At 37.6% G+C, this 19206-nt stretch overlaps 1 gene segment (V, D, J or C); it reads left to right on the top strand.

Annotated features, from left to right (window-relative positions):
• The first annotated feature begins 1910 nt into the window (after positions 1-1910).
• Positions 1911-19206, top strand: part of LOC128587405 (T cell receptor alpha variable 8-3-like) — a 624669-nt gene continuing 607373 nt past the window's right edge. The window contains 2 exon segments of the V gene segment in view: positions 1911-2098; positions 2208-2498. Coding sequence covers positions 2053-2098; positions 2208-2498 — 337 coding nt within the window.

Genomic DNA, 19206 nt, shown 5'->3' with positions numbered 1-19206 from the left:
CGGGTTTGAACCCACCACCTCTGGTGTATGGTGCCAGGGCCCTACTCCTTTGAGTCACAGGCACTACCCTTAATCCTAAGAATTTAATGATACCCAAATGCTCTGTCTTGAATCATAAGATCATCAGTTCTTGACATCTAGACTTGCCAACCAGAGCTACATTGTTAAATTTTTTTAGGCATGTATTAGATTTCCATAAAAACTTTGTTTAAAAGTCAACTTCACACCACACTGTCAGTTTTGGTCTTAATAAAATTATAAAACCTGTGAGCTCAGGCAATCCACCCACCTCGCCCCCACCCTAGTGCTGGTATTACAGGCATGAGCCACTGTGCCCAGCCTTGAGACATCAATTTTTCAATGAATCTACACTTCTAGTTGCCTAGGATGTAGGAAGGTTGGGTTGCAGTGATAAAATTTTTTAAAATTGATTTTGGTAATGGCCGAACAATTTTATGAACATACTAGCAAGCATTGCATTTTGGTTTAAATGGACAAATCGTATGGTACACATGTTATATTTTAACAGAGATATTAAAAATATAAAACTACTACAAGTTGACTACTGTAAGCCTTCTTAAAGTATGCACTTTAAAAAATAAAAAAAAAAGTAAAAGAAAAAAGTCTAGTGGCTCAGCCTTTTAACTATAGCTAGATCCTATGCATTTCTCACTACCACTGTTGCTACCATCCTAGTGGAAGCCCCCAATTGTCTCTTACCTAGATAAGAGATAACTCATCTCTCTTCTTGCCCAGACTCTCAGACTCCCTATTCACTAGGCAAACTTCTACTCATTCAGCTCAAGTGTCTCCTCTTCCCTGCCTGACTCTTTTCAAATCATTTGAATATTGGGTGGCACCTGTGGCTCAAAGGGGTAGGGCACCGGCCCCATATGCCGGAGGTGGCAGGTTCAAACCCAGCCCCGGCCAAAAACTGCAAAAAAACCCCAAACAACAACAACAAATCATTTGAATATCTTCTAATATTATATTTTAATTTATCATTGCCTTTTTGGCTATGTCTCTTTGTAATTTTTTGAGTGGTTTCTCTGGATATTATAACATACATGCTTAGCTGTTCAGAGTCTACTAAGAGGTAATATTGTATATCCTTAGGTAAAATGTAGAAATCTTGCACAATGCGTCTCTTTATCCACCAACACTGAAGTTGGTTATACTTGGTCATGTATATTGCATCTATATACATTGAAAACTTCACCATACAAAGTTATAATTTTTGCTTTAAAGAACTGAATATACTTTATAAAACAAGAGGAAGTAAAACAAATATTTTCCATTTAACAGCTGTTTACTACTCCTGGTGTTCTTCCTTTCCTTCTGAAGATTCAAGTTGTCCTCTGACAGCAGGGAAGGTGTCAGAAATGCATTTTCCTTCAAACTTGAGAAACATCCTTTAGCATTTCTTCTAGAGAAGGTTTGATGGCAGTTGCCCTTTATCTGAAAATGTCTTTATTCTCTATTTCCTCTTTATTTCTGAAAGACGTTTTCATCTGATTTGTAATTTTGTACTGACATTTCCCCTCCTCACTTTAAAGAAGCCGTTTCATTGTCTTATGGATTCACAGCTGAATTCTGACATTTTAAAAACTGGTTTCTCAGTGAAGTAATTTATTACTTTGTTTTTTACATGACATCCATTTTTAATGAACTTTAGGACTTAGCATGATTCTTGATTTGGGAAGGAAGAAACATGAAAGTCTAGATGCATCTCCGAAAATAGGTCCCTAATGAGCTCTGTGTACTGAACTCTGGTTCTGCACCTGGCCTCCAGGGGGCGACGCTGCACAAACAAGAGACAGTTTCTCTTGAAGATCATCATCAACTGGCTGAATTCTTTGTAGAGACACATGGCAAGAATCAGAGGTCACAAAGCATACAGGTTCTGATAACAGCTTTTGTTTTACCTAAGCCAGGGACTAGTTCAGCTGAACCTTCCCCACACCTGTTTCCAAGGTCTTTCTTCTGCAGCCAGTCCTGCTGTTCTTGGGACACTTTCTGGAAAAGACCCGATAGCACTTCCCCTGCTCAGTCATGCTCCTGCTGCTCATCCCAGTCCTGGGGATACATTTTGCCTCGAGTGAGTAAAAAAATTTCTTTACGGTTTTTGTTTCTAGATTCTGCCTAGAAATGCTTATTCTTCATAGCAAAGCAGCATTCTTTTCTCCAACACTTACCGACTTTTGCAGGGGATACCAGAGCCCAGTCTGTGACCCAGCTTGATCCCTACATCTCTGTTTCTGAAGGAGAATCGTTGGAATTGAGATGCAACTATTCCTATGGTGGACCTCTTTATCTCTTCTGGTATGTCCAGTACCCTGGACAAGGCCTCCAGTTGCTCGTCTGGTACTATTCTGGGGACACTGTGGTTCAAGGCATTAAAGGCTTTGAGGCTGAAGTCAAGAAGAGTGAATCTTCCTTCAACCTGCGGAAACAGTCTGTGCACTGGACTGACATGGCTAAGTACTTCTGTGCTGTGAGTGCCACAGTATCTGCTACTGCAGGGGGAGCTGAACACAAACCACCAGGTGGGTGGAGTTTTCAGACACTCAGGATCTCCTCCTGTGGCATTTTCAGATACCCTACTATGTGATGGCAATGAGGCAAAGTGGGGTGACCTGACTCAAGTACTTTTACTTGTAAGTCTACAATTCCTACTGTGCCCCAGGTCTGATAAACTTTGTTTCTGAGGCTTTTTGCTCATTGTAGAAATCATTTAATAGTAAACAGTATTCTAGAATGGTGGAGGATAAAGTCTTCTCATCACATAATAATCAATACTTTAAGGATTCACCCTGATGTTGACTGTCAAAAGGGGCTGACTATGTGAGTTGTGTAATGGTCTAGAAGAAGCCAGATTTTTATATGTTATTTTATCACTGAACCGACTCAGAAAACAAAAGATGAGGCTTTCATGTTATTTCCCGTAAATTTGTCTTTTTGTCGACTTGGCGTTTTGTAAATTATTTTCTTGAGTTTTCTTGTGGTTCTAATTATGCTAGTCATAATGCATTAGAGTGTTTTAAAAAACTGGTACAGTATTAGGGTGACAAATTAGGAAAGAGTCTCCCAAATTATTAACGAATAGGAGACTGATTAAATCATGATCAGCATAGAACATTGTCATGGCAATGTTTTGGCCACTATTCAGGAGTACTGCAGAAGGAGAATGAAGATTTAGAATTTGCCAGTGTTTCTCCAAAGACTTTTTCACAGTTGCACAAGTAGTTCCTATTCTTTGATTTCACAAATTATGTAAATCTACATCAGAAATTTGTGGATATAGTCTACTTTTTTCTTCTGGCTTCTGTCACTTTCATCCATTCCTTTCATCATGTTCTTGTGTGATTTTACTGTTGGAGTATTGAAGATTGATACTCACATGCTAAGACGGTGATAATCAATGATGTAGTAAGTTTAGAAATGTTGACCTCTGCTGGAAATGTTAATAAAAATTGCAATGGATACTAACACTCGATATTGATCCCATTATAAATTTATGATAAATACAGAAAGAAGTATATGCAAAGCTTTTATACTCCTTGCATGCTTGAACATTTGGAGGATAATGAATACTCTGAAAAAACGCAGGAGGAGGAGAAGGGAACTTTCTAGCTTTTAGTTAGCTCACGCTATAATGGATAAGAGGGTAGGCATATGGGAACTCTCAAACTACAGGGAGAATAAGTTGATTGTGGCCAATGGAACACACTAGCCAAATGATAAATCAGGAGGTAAAAAGTATTTTTAGGACATAATTATATGATTATATGTGAAGAATCTGTTTGATTTTTCATATTCTGGAGGGATCTAGGGAAGGTAAATGGGCAATAGAGACATAAAATTATGAACAGGAACTATATGCTCATATAATGTTTCCCTCTCTTCCTCCTTCCCTTCCTTTCTATTTCTGGACCACACTCTTTTATTTTCCATAAGATGCCTAAATTCAGGTGACTCACTGTCATCAGCTCAGCCACATTGCCCAAAGGGACTGTGGTGGACCTTTCTGCAGATTGGTGTGAGAAGGAGAACTGCCAGTTTCATTTGCTTCTGAACTCAAGCTGACTTTCAAAGAAAAATATTTTCCACACCAAGGACCTCTAGCAGCTGAGAGAACATTCCCCCATCTTCCCAAACAACTCTGCCTGAGTAATCAAAGTAATCTTTACTTCCTATTTTTGTTTTATATGCAAACTTTAGGTAATAAACTTTATGATTTAGTGTGTAGGTAACATAATTTTCACAAGGACTCTCACTAAATTTGAAGTTATTCTTTATCGTATTAATATTATCATTGTTGAAGAAAATGACCCTTGGGGCTGTCAATGTCCTAATTTGGGGGAAAGGAGAGAAGTTTTCCACTTGTAAGAAAAATTTCAGTATCTCTAAATTACAGTTTCCATAGAAATACATAATGGGTTTTTGCATGTGTTTTAAATGTGGGTAGAAAGTTGCCTGTCAGTAGTTGAAGGGGAAGATCAATTTATTGACTCTTAGTTCCAAATTCACTCATTGCCTGTTTTGTGAAGATGAATCTGAGTGCTTCAACTATTTTCCTTTGCCAGTTAGTACAATGTTAAGCTTTGTGAGAAGAGAGAGGACACGGGAAGGAAGTTTTCTTTCTGGTTTCTGTGTGCTCACTTGACAGGATTAGGCAGGCTGGGAGGGTCCTCCCCTGCTCAGCTCATGCAGTGCACCTGCTCCAGGTTTCTGCATGGCACAGTGGCCAGAGCTTCCTCCAGCACGCCCATTTGGGGGTTGTTTTGTAGAAGAGCACCTCCAGTGAGAAACCACTCTGTGAATAGCTTTACCTAGCACCCTAGAGGATAGCTTTTTGGCTAGTTCTAGAGGGGTGGGTTTCCAGTTCTGCTGGTACAACACCACAGTGACCACTCTGTTATCTAGTGAGCCCCAGCTGTGCCTTTTCCAACAAGCTCTCTGTCTCAGTCCTGGGGGCCTCTTTGCTGGGCTTTTTGTCCTATTGTGAGGAGTAGTGGTTTCACCTTATATCTACTATTCCTGTATGCTTCAGATTTATTCACTCTGTTTTACTTTTATTGTAAAACAATTTATAATTCTTTATGATTTATAATTCTTTATGTTAAAATTTCCTGGTTCAGGTTTTTTGGACTTTTGAAAATATATTAAGTCCCCAAACAACAGACGCTGGCATGGATCAGAGAGAAAGGAACTCTTGCACACTGTTAGTGGGATTGCAAACTAGTACAATGTCTATGGAAAATTGCGTGGTGATACTGAAAATAACATAAAGTAGACCTACCATTTGATCAAGCAATCCTATTGCTGGGTAAATAACCAAAGGACAAAAGGTCATGTTATACAAAGGACACCTGCACTCGAATGTTTATAGCAGCACAATTCACAAGCACAAAGATGTGAAAACAACCCAAATGCTCACCAATACATGAATGGATTAATAAAATGTGGCATATGCAAAATATGGAGTACTACTCAGCCATAAAAATGTGATCTGGTATCTTTTGTGACAACTGGATGAAACTGGAAACCATTGTTCTAAGTGAAACGTCATAAGAATGGAGAAACAAACACATGGACTCAATACCAAGTGAGAACTAATTGTTCAAAATTTAAGTGCACATAAGGAAGTAAATCTCAATGAAAATCAAGCTGGGGGAGGATGGTAGAGAGGAGGGGTAAATTCACACCTACTGGGCACAGTGCATGCTGAGTAAAGGGCACACTTGTAATTTTGACTCGATCTGTAAAACAACAAGTATGTAAACAAAAAATGGGTATCCCTTACTTTTCTGAAATTAAGAAATATAACATTTCTTGTTTTATATAACTATGTGTCTTTCTTTTGATTGGACCAGACTTATATGTGCACCAAGGACCTCAAGTAGCTGAAGAATACCTTCTATTTCTGTATCCCACTCCTGCTTGAGATATTAAAGTAGATGGCTTGCTTGTTTGATTTATTTATTGTTTTATGTGTATTTACTGTACTCCATGATTATTCTGTAATCATGAGAAACTTCTTATAGTAATGAATTTTGTTACTGTGAGCATTATGGACATTTCTACAATGTTGGTTCTACATGTACCCATCCTTGAGCAAGGGATGTTTTCCCATTTGTTTGTGTTATCTATGATTTTTTTCTTTCAGTTCTTGTAGAGATCTTTCACCTCCTTGATTAAGTATATTCCTAGATATTTTATTTTCTTTGTACTTATTACAAATAGTATTGAGTCCTTGATTTAACTCTCAGATTAGCTGTTATTAGAATATAGAAATGCTACTGTTTTGTGCACATTGATTTTGGAACCTGAGTCTTTAATTTATCAATTTTACGAGTCTTTTGGTAGAGTCTTTAGGATTTTCTTTTTTTTTTTTTTTGAATAGGTGCTAAGATAACTTTTACTTAGTCACTCATGTATTTATCTATTTTTTTGGCAGGTTTTTTTTTTTTTTTTGGCCAGGGCTGGGTTTGAACTCACCACCTCCAGCATATGGGGCCGGCGCCCTACTCCTTTGAGTCACAGGTACTGCCCTATCTATTCAACATTTTTATTAAAAACTATAAACATGCCAGCAGCATTTTTAGGCAATAGGGACACATAATTTTATGAATATATTTCATTTTTATTATAAAAATGTATCTTTTAGTAACAGAGAAATAGACAAGAAATGGATGGTCATATACTAGTCAATTTTTTTCACACCGATTTCTTTTTACTTTTTTCTTTTTAATTTCTGAGTTATAGGAGTACACATGTTTTGGTTAGATAACTTGCTTTCGTATATTTTAAGTCAAAGTTATAAGTGTGCCTTTCACCCAGAATATATGTGCATCACACAGATAAGTGTGAATTTACTCAATTTATCCTCCCCTCTTTCACCTACTTGATTTTTGTCAAGTTTTACTTCTATATGTGCACATAAGTGTTGACTGATCTTTTGCTGCTGAGTTTGGGCATCCAAGTCTCTCATAGGTAAGAGAGGAAAAAACAAAACAAAACAAAAACAACCCAACACCAAAAGCCATTCAACCCATGAGTTCAGTAGTTAGGAATAATGTGACCACAAGATGGTAGTATACCTCCTCTGATGCAGAGTATGGAGGGTTCATTTACCTGGATTCTGAATGGATAGGCTTCCAATAGAAGCAGAGCCTATTTCTTATTGGCTGGGTAGAAAAGGTGAGAAACCACTGTGATTGTTAAATGATAATAGAAGTAGCTCTAATGGTTGGAGATTGCAGGTCTGAGACGGATCCTAACTGGGAAGAACAATGAAGACATTCACTCAAGCTTTATTTACGTTCTTGTGGCTGCAGCTAGACTGTGAGTTGAGAGTTTTGGTGGAAAAAAGTATATTAGTGGATATTCATTAGAAGTCCAAAGAGGAGACCAGATTTATTCAGGTTTCTTTAGTTACTAAGGAAAGAATATTCTAGAGAGTAATGATCTAACAATCTTCCTTTCTCTCACTTTTTCTTTCTGCATAGGGATGAGCAGAGGAAAGACTGTGGAGCAGAGTCCTTCTACCCTGTCTGTCCAGGAGGGAGACAGCTCTGTTATCAACTGTACTTATTCAGACAGTGCTTCCATGTACTTCCTTTGGTACTTCCAAAAACTTGGAAAAGGTCCCCGGTATTTTGTAGACATTTTTTACAATGTGAACAGAAAAAATGTAATCCAAAGAATTGCTGTTTTATTGAATAAGGAGGCCAAACATCTCTCCCTGCGCTTTGAAAACACCCAACCTGTTGATTCAGCTGTCTTCTTCTGTGCAGTGAGGGCACATTGCTTCTCAGGCACCTGCAGCTTGAACTCAAACCTGATATTGGGCCTGAAGCCCCACATCTTTCCTTTGTCACTGACCTTCAGCCATATTCATTTGTCACATTGTTTATTTGCAAGTGAAAACTAACACATGGAAATTAAAAGCATAAAATAAGTTTATGTTCAAGATGATTCAGAAAAGGTTAGACCATTTGTTGACTCACTTTTGCTTAATGCATTCTTAAAGGGAATTAGTGATGTTTTATTTTGAAATCGGGGCTTTAATATTGACTGTATGTTTGCTATTCAGACACTTTTCCTATAAATAACTTCTCAGCACCAGCACAACAACCTCTATTATGAATGGAGTTTTACCTCATACCTTTCAAAAATTACATTTATTATTTTCAGTGATTTTAAAACCTTACATGTCAAAGAAAATATGTGAAATATAAAAATATTAAGGTTAGCTGGGTGTGGTGGCTCAAGCCCTTAATCCTAGTATTTTGGGAGGCTGAGGAAGGTAGATTGCTTCAGCTTTGAAGTTTGAGACCAGCCTGACCAAGAGTGAGAGCCAGTCTCTACTAAAGACAGAAAAAATAGCCGGGTTTTAAGGCGGGTGCCTGTAGTCTCAGCTACTCTTGGAGGCTGAGGCAAGAGGATTGCTTGAGGCCAAGAATTTGAGGCTGCTGTTGTAAGGACCAAGTTAACTCAATTTTGTTAAAACTAACTTCATCTTGTCCCTCAGTCTTCATTTTGTAGCTGCATACCAAAGGTGTTGGGCAACCTGTTCTCTTCCCTGCCCGCTGTCCTTGCCCCATGATCCGTGCCTTTGCACAACATCTGCTCCTAGCAATAACACTCTCCCAGACAGCCAAGGATAAGTGCTCAGTCCCCGAGACCCCCTATCAACTCGCCCCAGCAGATCACCTCACCCTCTCCTTTTTTTTTCCTTTCTGTACCCTTAAAAACCTCCCTCCTTTTCGAGACTGGGGCTTCTCTGCTCTCCTGCTGTGCCTGGACCAGGGAGCCCAGGCTTGAGCTTGTAAATAAGCAACCTCTTGCTTTTGCATAGGACTTGGTCTCTGGGTGATTTACGTGTGGATCCCACAACTTGGGCACAACACTGTGAGCTGAGGCCACCCCATTTTACCCAGGATAATGGATTGAGACTCATTCTCAAAAAAAAAAAAAAAAAATTAAGGTTATAATTCTGTACCCAGATAATTTATTGGTAATATTTGGCTTACTTTCTTTATAAATTTAAGTGGATCCTAGTAAATTACACTTGATATTTTATCTTGAATTGAGCATTTTCCATTTCTTCATGTCCTCTCCTCAAACACTTGCCTTTTAGTATCTGCATGACAGCTTTTTGCCTCTTGGGCTGGTAACATTCAGAATGATCCCATTCTTTGGGTTGGATCTGGGACCTAGGGCTGCAGATCATTCTGGGCAGTTGGCATAGAAGATGATTTCCACAGTGAAACCAATGCATAAGATCCAGGCTCTGGCCTTGTTTTTCTGCTCTGTGGTACAGAAACATTTTTTTTTTAAATACCAGAACATGCATAAAAATGAGCAGCAAGTTGAATATGTCACCAGCCACTTCATCCTTATGATGTTGTAATGTTGTGGAGGCTGCCATGTTAAATCCAGGAATCTGCTCTGGCAGCTGATGGAGTTTTACCTCATACCTTTCAAAAATTATATTTATTATTTTCTGTGATTTTAAATGTACTTTTTACCAAAGAAATATTTTATTCAAAATAGGTGCCTAGGTGAGTTTATCCTCTTCTGTGTCTTCAAATTCCTGGTAGTACTTGTCCATGAAATTTCTCTGTAATAACTGGAACTCATTATCCATGAGGATTTTCTCTGAATATCCAACCAAAGCATCTAATTTTGCAACAGAAATGGAGAAAAAGGACAGTGTGAGGCTCTCATCTTGTAAGGCAGTGTTTTTCAACCTATTTTATCTCATGGCACACTTGAACCTATAGTTAAACTTCTGCAGCACATTTAAATTATGTTGGTTAAAAAAAAAAAGGAGTTTAAAAAAAGAATATACTTACTGTGCTTTAAACTTCTTTCAAAAATAATTTAATGAATTATCTCTAAACATTTTCATGGCATACCTAAGATCCTCTAACACAGTGGTTCTCAACCTTCCTAATGCCTCCTAACGCTGTGACCTTTTAATACAGTTCCTCACATTGTGGTGACCCCCAACCATAAAATTATTTTCATTGCCACTTCGTAATTGTAATTTTGCTACTGTTATGAATTGTAATGTAAATATCTGACATGCAGGATGTATTTTCCTTGTTACAAAGGGGTCGTGACCCACAGGTTGAGAACCACTGCTCCAACAGCACCTAGAAAATCACTGTTTTAAGGTTTCCATTGTCACCTTCACTGAACCCATCCATTCACGTGAGTGGTACAGCTGAGTTCCCACCTTGCCCATGGCCTGGGGCTGGGTCCAGCCTCTGTTCTCTGCAATGCCCTAGCCTGTGTGGAGGGCATGGTACTCAGCTGGCTGGTATGGACCTACTAGCCCAGGCAACTGCCTGTCACTGCTCAGCCAGGTCAGCGCATGCACTCAAGGCCTGATGTCAGGCTTCCTGGCTATGGTCATATGCCAGCTGGGCCTCTGGGCCCTGCAGGCTGCACTGAGTGTACTGCCATCAACTTTGCGTTCTTTAACCAATTTCTGTAGCTGTGTTTATAAAAACAATTTTGTCTTTTAACCTTCATGTTAGAGATGTAATTGATTTTCACACCACCATTGCAGAATAATCATTCTGAGTTTGACTATTTGCTTATCAGTGAGTTTTATATTTTAATATGCTTTCATGTTGTTTTTGCTTAGTGAAGTTTTTCATCAGCTCGAAGGACTGATTTTAGCATTTCATGGAAAACAAGTAATACATTCCCTCTGCTTTTGTCTGAGAAAAGTTTTTATCTTTCTTTTATGAAGGATGGGAATTCTGGGTATTATACTCTTGGTTGGTAGCTTTTCTTTCAGCTTTTTAAATATGTTATCCTACCCTTTTGGGGCCTGCCAAGATTCTGTTGAAAAATTAATAGAAAGTCTTATACAGTACTTTTCTATGTAACACGTCACTTTTCCCTTTCAAATTTCAATATTCTCTGTTTTTAACTTTTGACAATTTTATTATTATAATGTGTCTTGTTATGGGTCTCATTGAATTCATCCTATTAAGTGTCCATTGAATCTCCTATTTGTCCTCTAGATCTGGAAATTTTCTGACATTACTTCTTTGGATATGTTTTTTGTCACTTTTTATTCTCTGTCTATTCTAGTAATACATACTTTATTCATCTTAATGGTGTCCTAGAAGTTCATTATACTGTCTTAATTCTTTTTTTTTTTTTTTGAGACAGAGTCTCAAGCTGTCACCCTGGGTAGAGTGCCATGGCATCACAGCTCACAGTAACCTCCAACTCCTGGTCTTTAGCCATTCTGCCTCTGCCTCCCAAGCAGCTGGGACTACAGGCGCCCACCACAATGCCTGGCTATTTTTTGGTTGCCACCGTCATTGTAGTTTGGCAGGCCCAGGCTGGATTCGAACCTGCCAGCTTAGGTGTATGTGGCTGGAGCCTTAGCCACTTGAGCCACAGGCACCGAGCCTACATTGTCTTAATTCTTTTGTCTTTTTGCTCCTTAGTGTAAATGATTTCCAATGACCTGTTTTTAAGTTCTCTCATTTTTTTTCTCTGCTAGATAAAATCTGCTATTGCACTTCTCTATTGAATTTTTGCTTTCAGTTATTGTAGTCTTTAGCTGAATGGTTTATATTTGGCACATTTTTACATTTTCTGTCTTTGTTGAAATTCTTATTTGTTCTTGCATTGCTCTCCTTACCTTGGTAAGTGTCTTCACCATTGTCATTTTGAATTTCCTGTCAGGGAAATCATATAGCTTCATTAGATTTGGTTTCTAGAGATTCATTTATTATTATTATATTTTTCTATTCAGAACATATTCCCTTGTTTCTTCATTGTTATTGAATCTCTCTGCACATTAGACAAGAGAGCCACCTCACCTGGCCTGATTTTATGTGTGTGATATTCCTCCTCAATTAGGCTGGGCAGAGATTCTAGATGTCTGTAAACTTTTTTTTTTTTTTAGAGACAGAGTCTCATTTTGTCGCCCTCAGTAGAGTGCTATGACATCACAGCTCACAGCAACCTCCAACTCTTGGGCTTAGGCAATTCTCTTGCTTCAGCCTCTTGGATAGGTGGGACTATAGGAGCCCTCCACAATGCCTGGCTTTTTTTGGTTGCAGTTTGGCCAGGAACAGGCTCCAACACACCACCCTCAATATATGGGGACGGTGCCCTACTCACTGAGCCACAGGCACTACCCAGATGTCTCTAAACTCTTCAGTGCTTGTTCAACCTTCTGTCCTTGTTGTTCATGCACTCCTTCCCCAAATGAGGAGGTGTCAATTTGTGCGATTACCTTGAGAGAGGTGGGATGTAAGCCAGTCCTTTGTGATGCAACTAGAGAGACTGGGGTTTCAGATGTGTGTTCCATTCCCTTCTTTATTTACAGAGAAGCTGAGAGCCGGAGTTGATCTTTTATTCATTCTTTCCTTCACCAAAAAGAAGTACAGAGATGCATTTAGTCTTTATAAGGTTGTTTACTTTCAACCTGGGGAGATAACCGCAGAATATGTTCAAATTTAAGTTACATTTTTGTTCTCTGTGGTCTAAAAGACTCATGAGTGCAGAGCTCTGTACGTTCCTGGAGTGGATGATGCATTATTCAGTCCTCTGGGTGAAGACTGTGAAAGTTGGGGTCCTCAAAAATGACCATTTAAACGCCAAGCTCTCTTTTATGGAATATACAGTATAGTCCCTGTAGATGCGGTATAAGGTCATTACCCCTCAGGAAGAAGCTGAGATTTGGGGTTTACTTCCTAATTTAATGATATTGTTAGTGTGAGAATATATCTTAGTCTTTATTTTTTACCATTTGTAAAAATTAACTCAAGATGGCTTAAAGACTTACATATAATGTATGACACTGTAACAATTCTAGAAAAAAACTTTTGTAAATGCTGGCCTATGCAAAGAATTTATGACTAAAATCCCCAAAGCAAATATAGCACCACCGAAAAGGAATAAATGGGACTTCATAAAAATGAAAAATACCTGTACATCAGAGGAAATAATTAGCAGAATAAATTGTCAACCTCTATAATGGGAGAAAATAGTCACGAACTACACATCTACCAAAGGGTTAATACCTAGAATCTGCAAAGAACTCAAACAAAGCAAAAGAAAATAACCAATAACTCCATCAACACGAGGCAAAAGACACGAACAGATATTTTTGCAGAAGATAAATGGCCAACTGTTGTGGGAATGTAAACTAGAATACTTCTATGAAAAACAGTATGGATAATTTTCAAAGAACTAAAAGTAGATCTAACATTTGATTCAGCAATTCCACTACTGAGTATCTCCCAAAGGTAAAAATGTCATTTTATAAAAAAGACACCTATACCTGAATATTCATGGTAGCACAATTCACAATTGTAAAGATGTGGACTCAACAGAAATGCTCAGCAACTCATGAATGCATAAGGCAAATGTATGTATATATCATTGAGTACCAGTCAGTCATAAAAAGGAATGAAATAATGTCTTTGCAGCAACTTGGAGGAAATTGGAGACCATTATCCTAAGTGAAGTATCTCAGGAATTGAAAAAAAAATACCACATGTTCTCACTTGTGAGTGAGAACTAAATGAGGGGTATATAAGGCCATAAAATGGTGCAATGGGCATTGACAACTTACAAGGTAGGAGGTTGGGGGAGGAATAAAAATCACTTATGGAGTCCGGTGAACACTATTCTTGTGACAGGTCCATTATAAGCCCTGACTTTAGCATTATACAATTTATCCATGTAACAGCAACAACAAAAACCTCTCCTAAGTTTATTGAAATAAAAACCAGAAGCAACAAAAAAATTCCACAACTGAACATAGTAGTTGGTGAAATTTTTCCTTTCAAAATTTTCTTCTTCTTTTTTTTTTTTTTTAGATTTAATTGTTACCATATTAACTGTTGATTAATCCAAAAGGAAGCTTGCTTTAGGTGAGATTCTCAGTCACTCCATGGAGCTGTTTGACATGACACACCCAACTGGCTACTCCACCAAACCTCTGTTTCCTGCTCTAAGACAGCAGCAGCACCAGCACGCAGTTCAGTGACTTCTTTCTCTCTGACAGGCTCATCTCATAGGGCAGAGCCCTGGAATCGTTGAAGAAGAAGGTATTTTCCCTATAGAGGAAGAAACAGACATGTTGCTCTGCAGCCTGTTGAAGGTGGTCACAGCTTTGATGTGGCTAGGTAAGGATGGCCAGTGGGAATATGCTTCCTCTATTATGTAAGGACCGGGGTACAGGATTGACTTATGGAAATGTTGGGAAAGAGGGATAATAGGGTATAAAAATAGAATTTCTTGGTCTCATGCCACTTATCCTTAAACCTTCCAATTCTTTTTTCCTTCAGGATCTGGTATTGCCCAGAAGGTAACTCAAGCTCAACCAACGGCTTTGGTGCAGGAGAAAGAGTCTGTGACTCTGGGATGCACCTATGACACCAGTGATAGTAGATATAGTCTTTACTGGTACAGGCAGCCCAGCAGTGGGGAGATGATTCTCATTATTCGCCAGGATTCCTATAGCCAGAAAAATGAAACAGAAGGTCGCTACTCACTGAATTTCCAGAAAGCCAGCAAATCCATCACCCTTGTCATCTCAGCTGCACAACTGGAGGACTCAGCGACATATTTCTGTGCACTGATAGAACTCACAGTGAGAGAACTGTTGGAAGAAGGTGCACAAAAACCTCAGGAGTTGGCTTGCAACATCCACCTGCTGTCGGGACCAAAGCAAGAGTCTCCATCACAGACAGGAAGTGGCTTGACCTGTGGAAACACAGCTGCAGGATTTGAGGGAAACACAATCCTAAGGAAATACTTCTGAACAGTCATAGAGCATGTCCAGATTAAAAACATTCATCAAAAATATTCTTATCTCTGGATCTTTAGCTTGAGGTTAGACACAGAACTTTTGACTGAAGGTAGATAAGAAAGAACAGCCATAATAAACAATTTGCCTTTTGGCTATTAGATTGAACTAGAATAATTGGTTATGGAATTTCAGAAAAATATGACTGAAGTATCAGTAAAAACATTTGTGATTTGCTGTATTTTTAAATCAATTTATTCAATAAATATTTATAGATTACCTATTGTTTTAATTACAGAGGTTTTAAAATCTCCCTGTAGTTTCTTTCTTCAGAAATACAAAAGAAATGAGAGAATGTCTCCATCTTTCTTTAAGGCTGCATAGTATTCCATGGTATACATATACCACAATTTATTAATCCATTCGTGGATCGGTGGGCACTTGGGCTTTTTCCATGACTTAGCTATTATGAATTGGGCTGCAATAAACATTCTGGTACAAATATCTTTGTTATGTTGTGATTTTTGGTCTTCTGGGTATATGCCCAGCAGAGGAATTACAGGATTGAATGGCAGATCTATTTTTAGATCTCTGAGTGTTCTCCATATATCTTTCCAAAAGGAATGTATTAATTTGATGGAGACTTTACCTCTTTCATGTTTACATGGATGGAGCTGGAACATATTCTTCTTAGTAAAGTATCCCAAGAATGGAAGAAAAAGTACCCAATGTACACAGCCCTACTATGAAACTAATTTGGGACTCTCACATGAAAGCTATAACCCAGCTACAACTTAACAATAGGGGGAAGTGGGAAAGGGGGGGGTGGGTAGAGGGAGGGGGATTGGTGGGATCACACCTGTGGTGCATCTTACAGGGGTATTTGCGAAACTTGGTAAATGTAGAATGTAAATGTTTTGGCACAGTAACTGAGATAACACCGGAAAGGCTATGTTAACCACTGTGATAAAAATGTGTCAAATGGTTTATGAAGCGAGTGTATGATGCCCCATGATCATATCAATGTATACAGTTATGATTTAATAAAAAAAAAAGAAATGAGAGAATGTGAATCTGTCAATATATGTTTTAATCTGTGCAATAAATACTTCATGTTGTCCTGACACGGAAGGTGTACTGTCTGAACATACACTCACTAAATTTGCCAAATTCAGTCCAACTTCACTAAATTTATCTTGAAAGTTAAAAATATTTATTCCCTGTGTTCTTTCACAAGAGTATCCAAAGTGAGTAAGAGCATCTTCTGTTATGACCTGAATGAGGTACAAAACCTATGCGGCATCAGGTTCATCAGTTGATTAATCCAAAACAATTGAATAATATATATTTTTCTTTCAGAGTATTGTATGAAGTTGTTCTTTAAAGTTGATGGGCAAACATCTTTCATGGCAGAATTTCTTTTTTTCTTTTTATTAAGTCATATATACATAGATGATGAATACATTTATGCTTTCGTGGGATTCAATGTGTTGATTATTTGTACAAATTAGAGTGCTTACATCCTACTTATTAACATAGCTTTCACCTCATTTTCTTAATCACAGTGTTAAGACATTTGTGTTCAAAACCTGATAGATTTGACTTGTACTTGCAATATGCTCCACAGGTGTAGTCCCACCATTAACCCTCCCTCTAGCGAATCTCCCTTCCTTCTCCTCCCCCTCCCATTCTCTCCTGTACTCAGTACTACTATAAAACCAATTTATAATCACTCACAATTTCATATGAGAGATGAATCATAACTATAGCCCAGGATGAAGGAGACATGGCAGAATTTCTGGTGTTGTGACAGTTGAGTGGGGGAACAGAATATTTGTCTCATTTGTGTCAAGTCAATTCATGTAAGTAAAAAATCTCAGACATACATGGGAGTATGAACTCTATAATATAATCATTCTATTTCCTTAATAGAAATTGTTTGAATTCCCTTCAGAATTTAGTCAAGGTTTAAATATCAGTGGGTCAGGCTGGGCCTGGTGGCTCAGGCATGTAATTCTAGCACTCTGGCAGGTCAAGGAGGAGGATGGCTTGAGATCAAGAGGTTGAGACTAGCCTGAGAAAGAGTGAGACCCTGTCTCTACTAAAAATAGAAAAATTAGTCAAAAATTGTGCAGACACCTGTCTCAGTTACTTGGGAGGCTGAAGCAGAAAGATTGGTTGAGCCCAGGCATTTGAATTTGTTGTGAGCTAGACTGATGCTACAGCATAGTAGCCTGGGGAACAGAGTGAGGCTCTGTCTCAAAGCAAACAAAGAAACAAAAAAACCCAAAGGCAACAGTCCTTGAAGAGTAAATATTCTAACATTTCATGGTGTCCTGATGCAGAATTTGTTGTAGGGTATTCATTTTAAAGCTATTTTTTATTAATGGCAATCAAAAATGCCAAATCAGAAAAAATTAAGATATGCTCTAGTTTCCATAACATAGAGACATAGAATAAGTTTTATCTCATTTACCAAATCTAGTAATAAAAGATCCAACATTTAAATTCATTTCATTAGATTTCAGTTGATAAATTTCCATCAAATTTTGAAAAATAAGTCAATTTAGCATATAACTCAAGAAGATGGAAAATACACAGTAAAATAAAATGAATGAGAGTAGATTAAAAGAATTAAAGATAAAATTCTTAAGTTGTAATTTCTACCCAAATTAGTGTATAGATTCAATGTAACCCAAATAAAAATCCTACCATAGTTTTTGTTGAAATTGACAAGGTGATTTTGAAATTCATATGGAAATATAAGAGACCTAGAGGAACCCAAGAACTATGGAAAAGAGTAAAGTTGGAGAGCTAACACTCCCTGACTTCAGACAGTTTTCCATAATAATCAAGACAGTAAAGTATTTGTGCACTGATAGACAAATTAATGGAACAGAATGGAGTCCAGAAATACACTCAACACATATATGGACAACTAATTTTTGACAACGGTACAAAGGCAATTCAATGACAAAAGCATAGTTTTCAATATTTAATTGCTGAAAAAATTAAATATTAATACACTAAAAATCAAACTTTGACCCTACCTCATACCATATACAACAGATTTACTCAAAGTTGATCATAGACATAAATGTAAAACCTGAAAACAATAATATCTCTAGAAAAAAGCCACAGGAGAAAATTTCTGTGACTTTGGCCCATGCAACAATTCCTTAGTTATGATTGCAAAAAAATAATCCACACAAAGAAAGAAATCAATAAATTGAACTTTATAAAATAATAACTTCTGTCATTTGAAAGAATGTCAGTAGAGATAATAGATAAACTATAGATTGGGAAAAATATTTGCCTATCATGTATCCATTAAAGGAGTTGATTTGAATTGTGTAAAGGAGCCTCAAAACTCAATAACAACAACAACAAAAAGAAAGATTTGAATATTTCAGCATATACTTCAGCAAAGAAACTACATTAATGGAAAAATGTGCATGGAAAGAAGCTCAGCATCATTATTCATTAGGTATATGCAAATTAAAATCACAATGAGGAACCACTGCATACCTATTAGAGTGGGGCTGACAAGGATGGAGATCAAGCAGTACTCGATGTACTACTAGTGGCAATATAAAATGGTATAATTACTTTGGAAAGCAGCCTGTCAGTTTCTTGATGAGTCAAATATACACTCACCATAGGATGTGGCCATTGTACTCCCAAATATTTCCCTAAGTACTCAGTAATTAAAAGCAATGAATCATTGTTCCATATAATACCATGGAAAACTCTCAAAATAATTATGCTGAGTGAAGGAAGACAGACAAAAAAGCATATATAATTTAATTTGTATGAATTTTTAAATAGAAAGATGAACCTAGAGTGATATCAGAGTTGTCTTGATAGGAAGGTGGGAGAAGAGAAGAAAGTTGAGAGTATGATTACAAAGAGACATGGGGAACTTTTTGGGTGACACGTGTTCATCGCATTAATTATTATGGTAGCCTCACAAGTCTATATATGTCAAGTCTTATAATACATGTATTATTCACCCTAACTAGGTGAAGTTTATTTTTATGCCAATTATGCATCAACAAACCATAAAAAATCCAAGTTTAACAAGTGTCTTTCTTTAATATTTCATAAGTCTTCTGGTATGACCCAAAATGCAAAATGTCCTAACTGAGTTTAAATCACTTTTTAAATTATAGGTGATAACTTTCTGTGCACATGGGCTTTACAGTTTATTTTCAACCTAACATCATTCCAACTTACTTTGCAGTCTCAGCATATCAGAATAGAAGGTTGCAGCTGATTTTCAAGAATTCGCTTCTAGCATAGTTCTGTGCCAGCCTCTGACAATATGATTTGGAAGGTGGAGGGAAAGAAGGGATATGTAGTCTCAAACAATAGCTGGGACTAAATGTCTTACTTAAGTCTGT

This window comes from Nycticebus coucang, chromosome 6 (genome assembly GCF_027406575.1).
Source record: "Nycticebus coucang isolate mNycCou1 chromosome 6, mNycCou1.pri, whole genome shotgun sequence".
In the NCBI taxonomy this organism is placed as follows: domain Eukaryota; kingdom Metazoa; phylum Chordata; class Mammalia; order Primates; family Lorisidae; genus Nycticebus; species Nycticebus coucang.
Note: the sequence above shows the minus strand (reverse complement) of the source record. Positions and strands in the feature narration are given on the sequence as shown.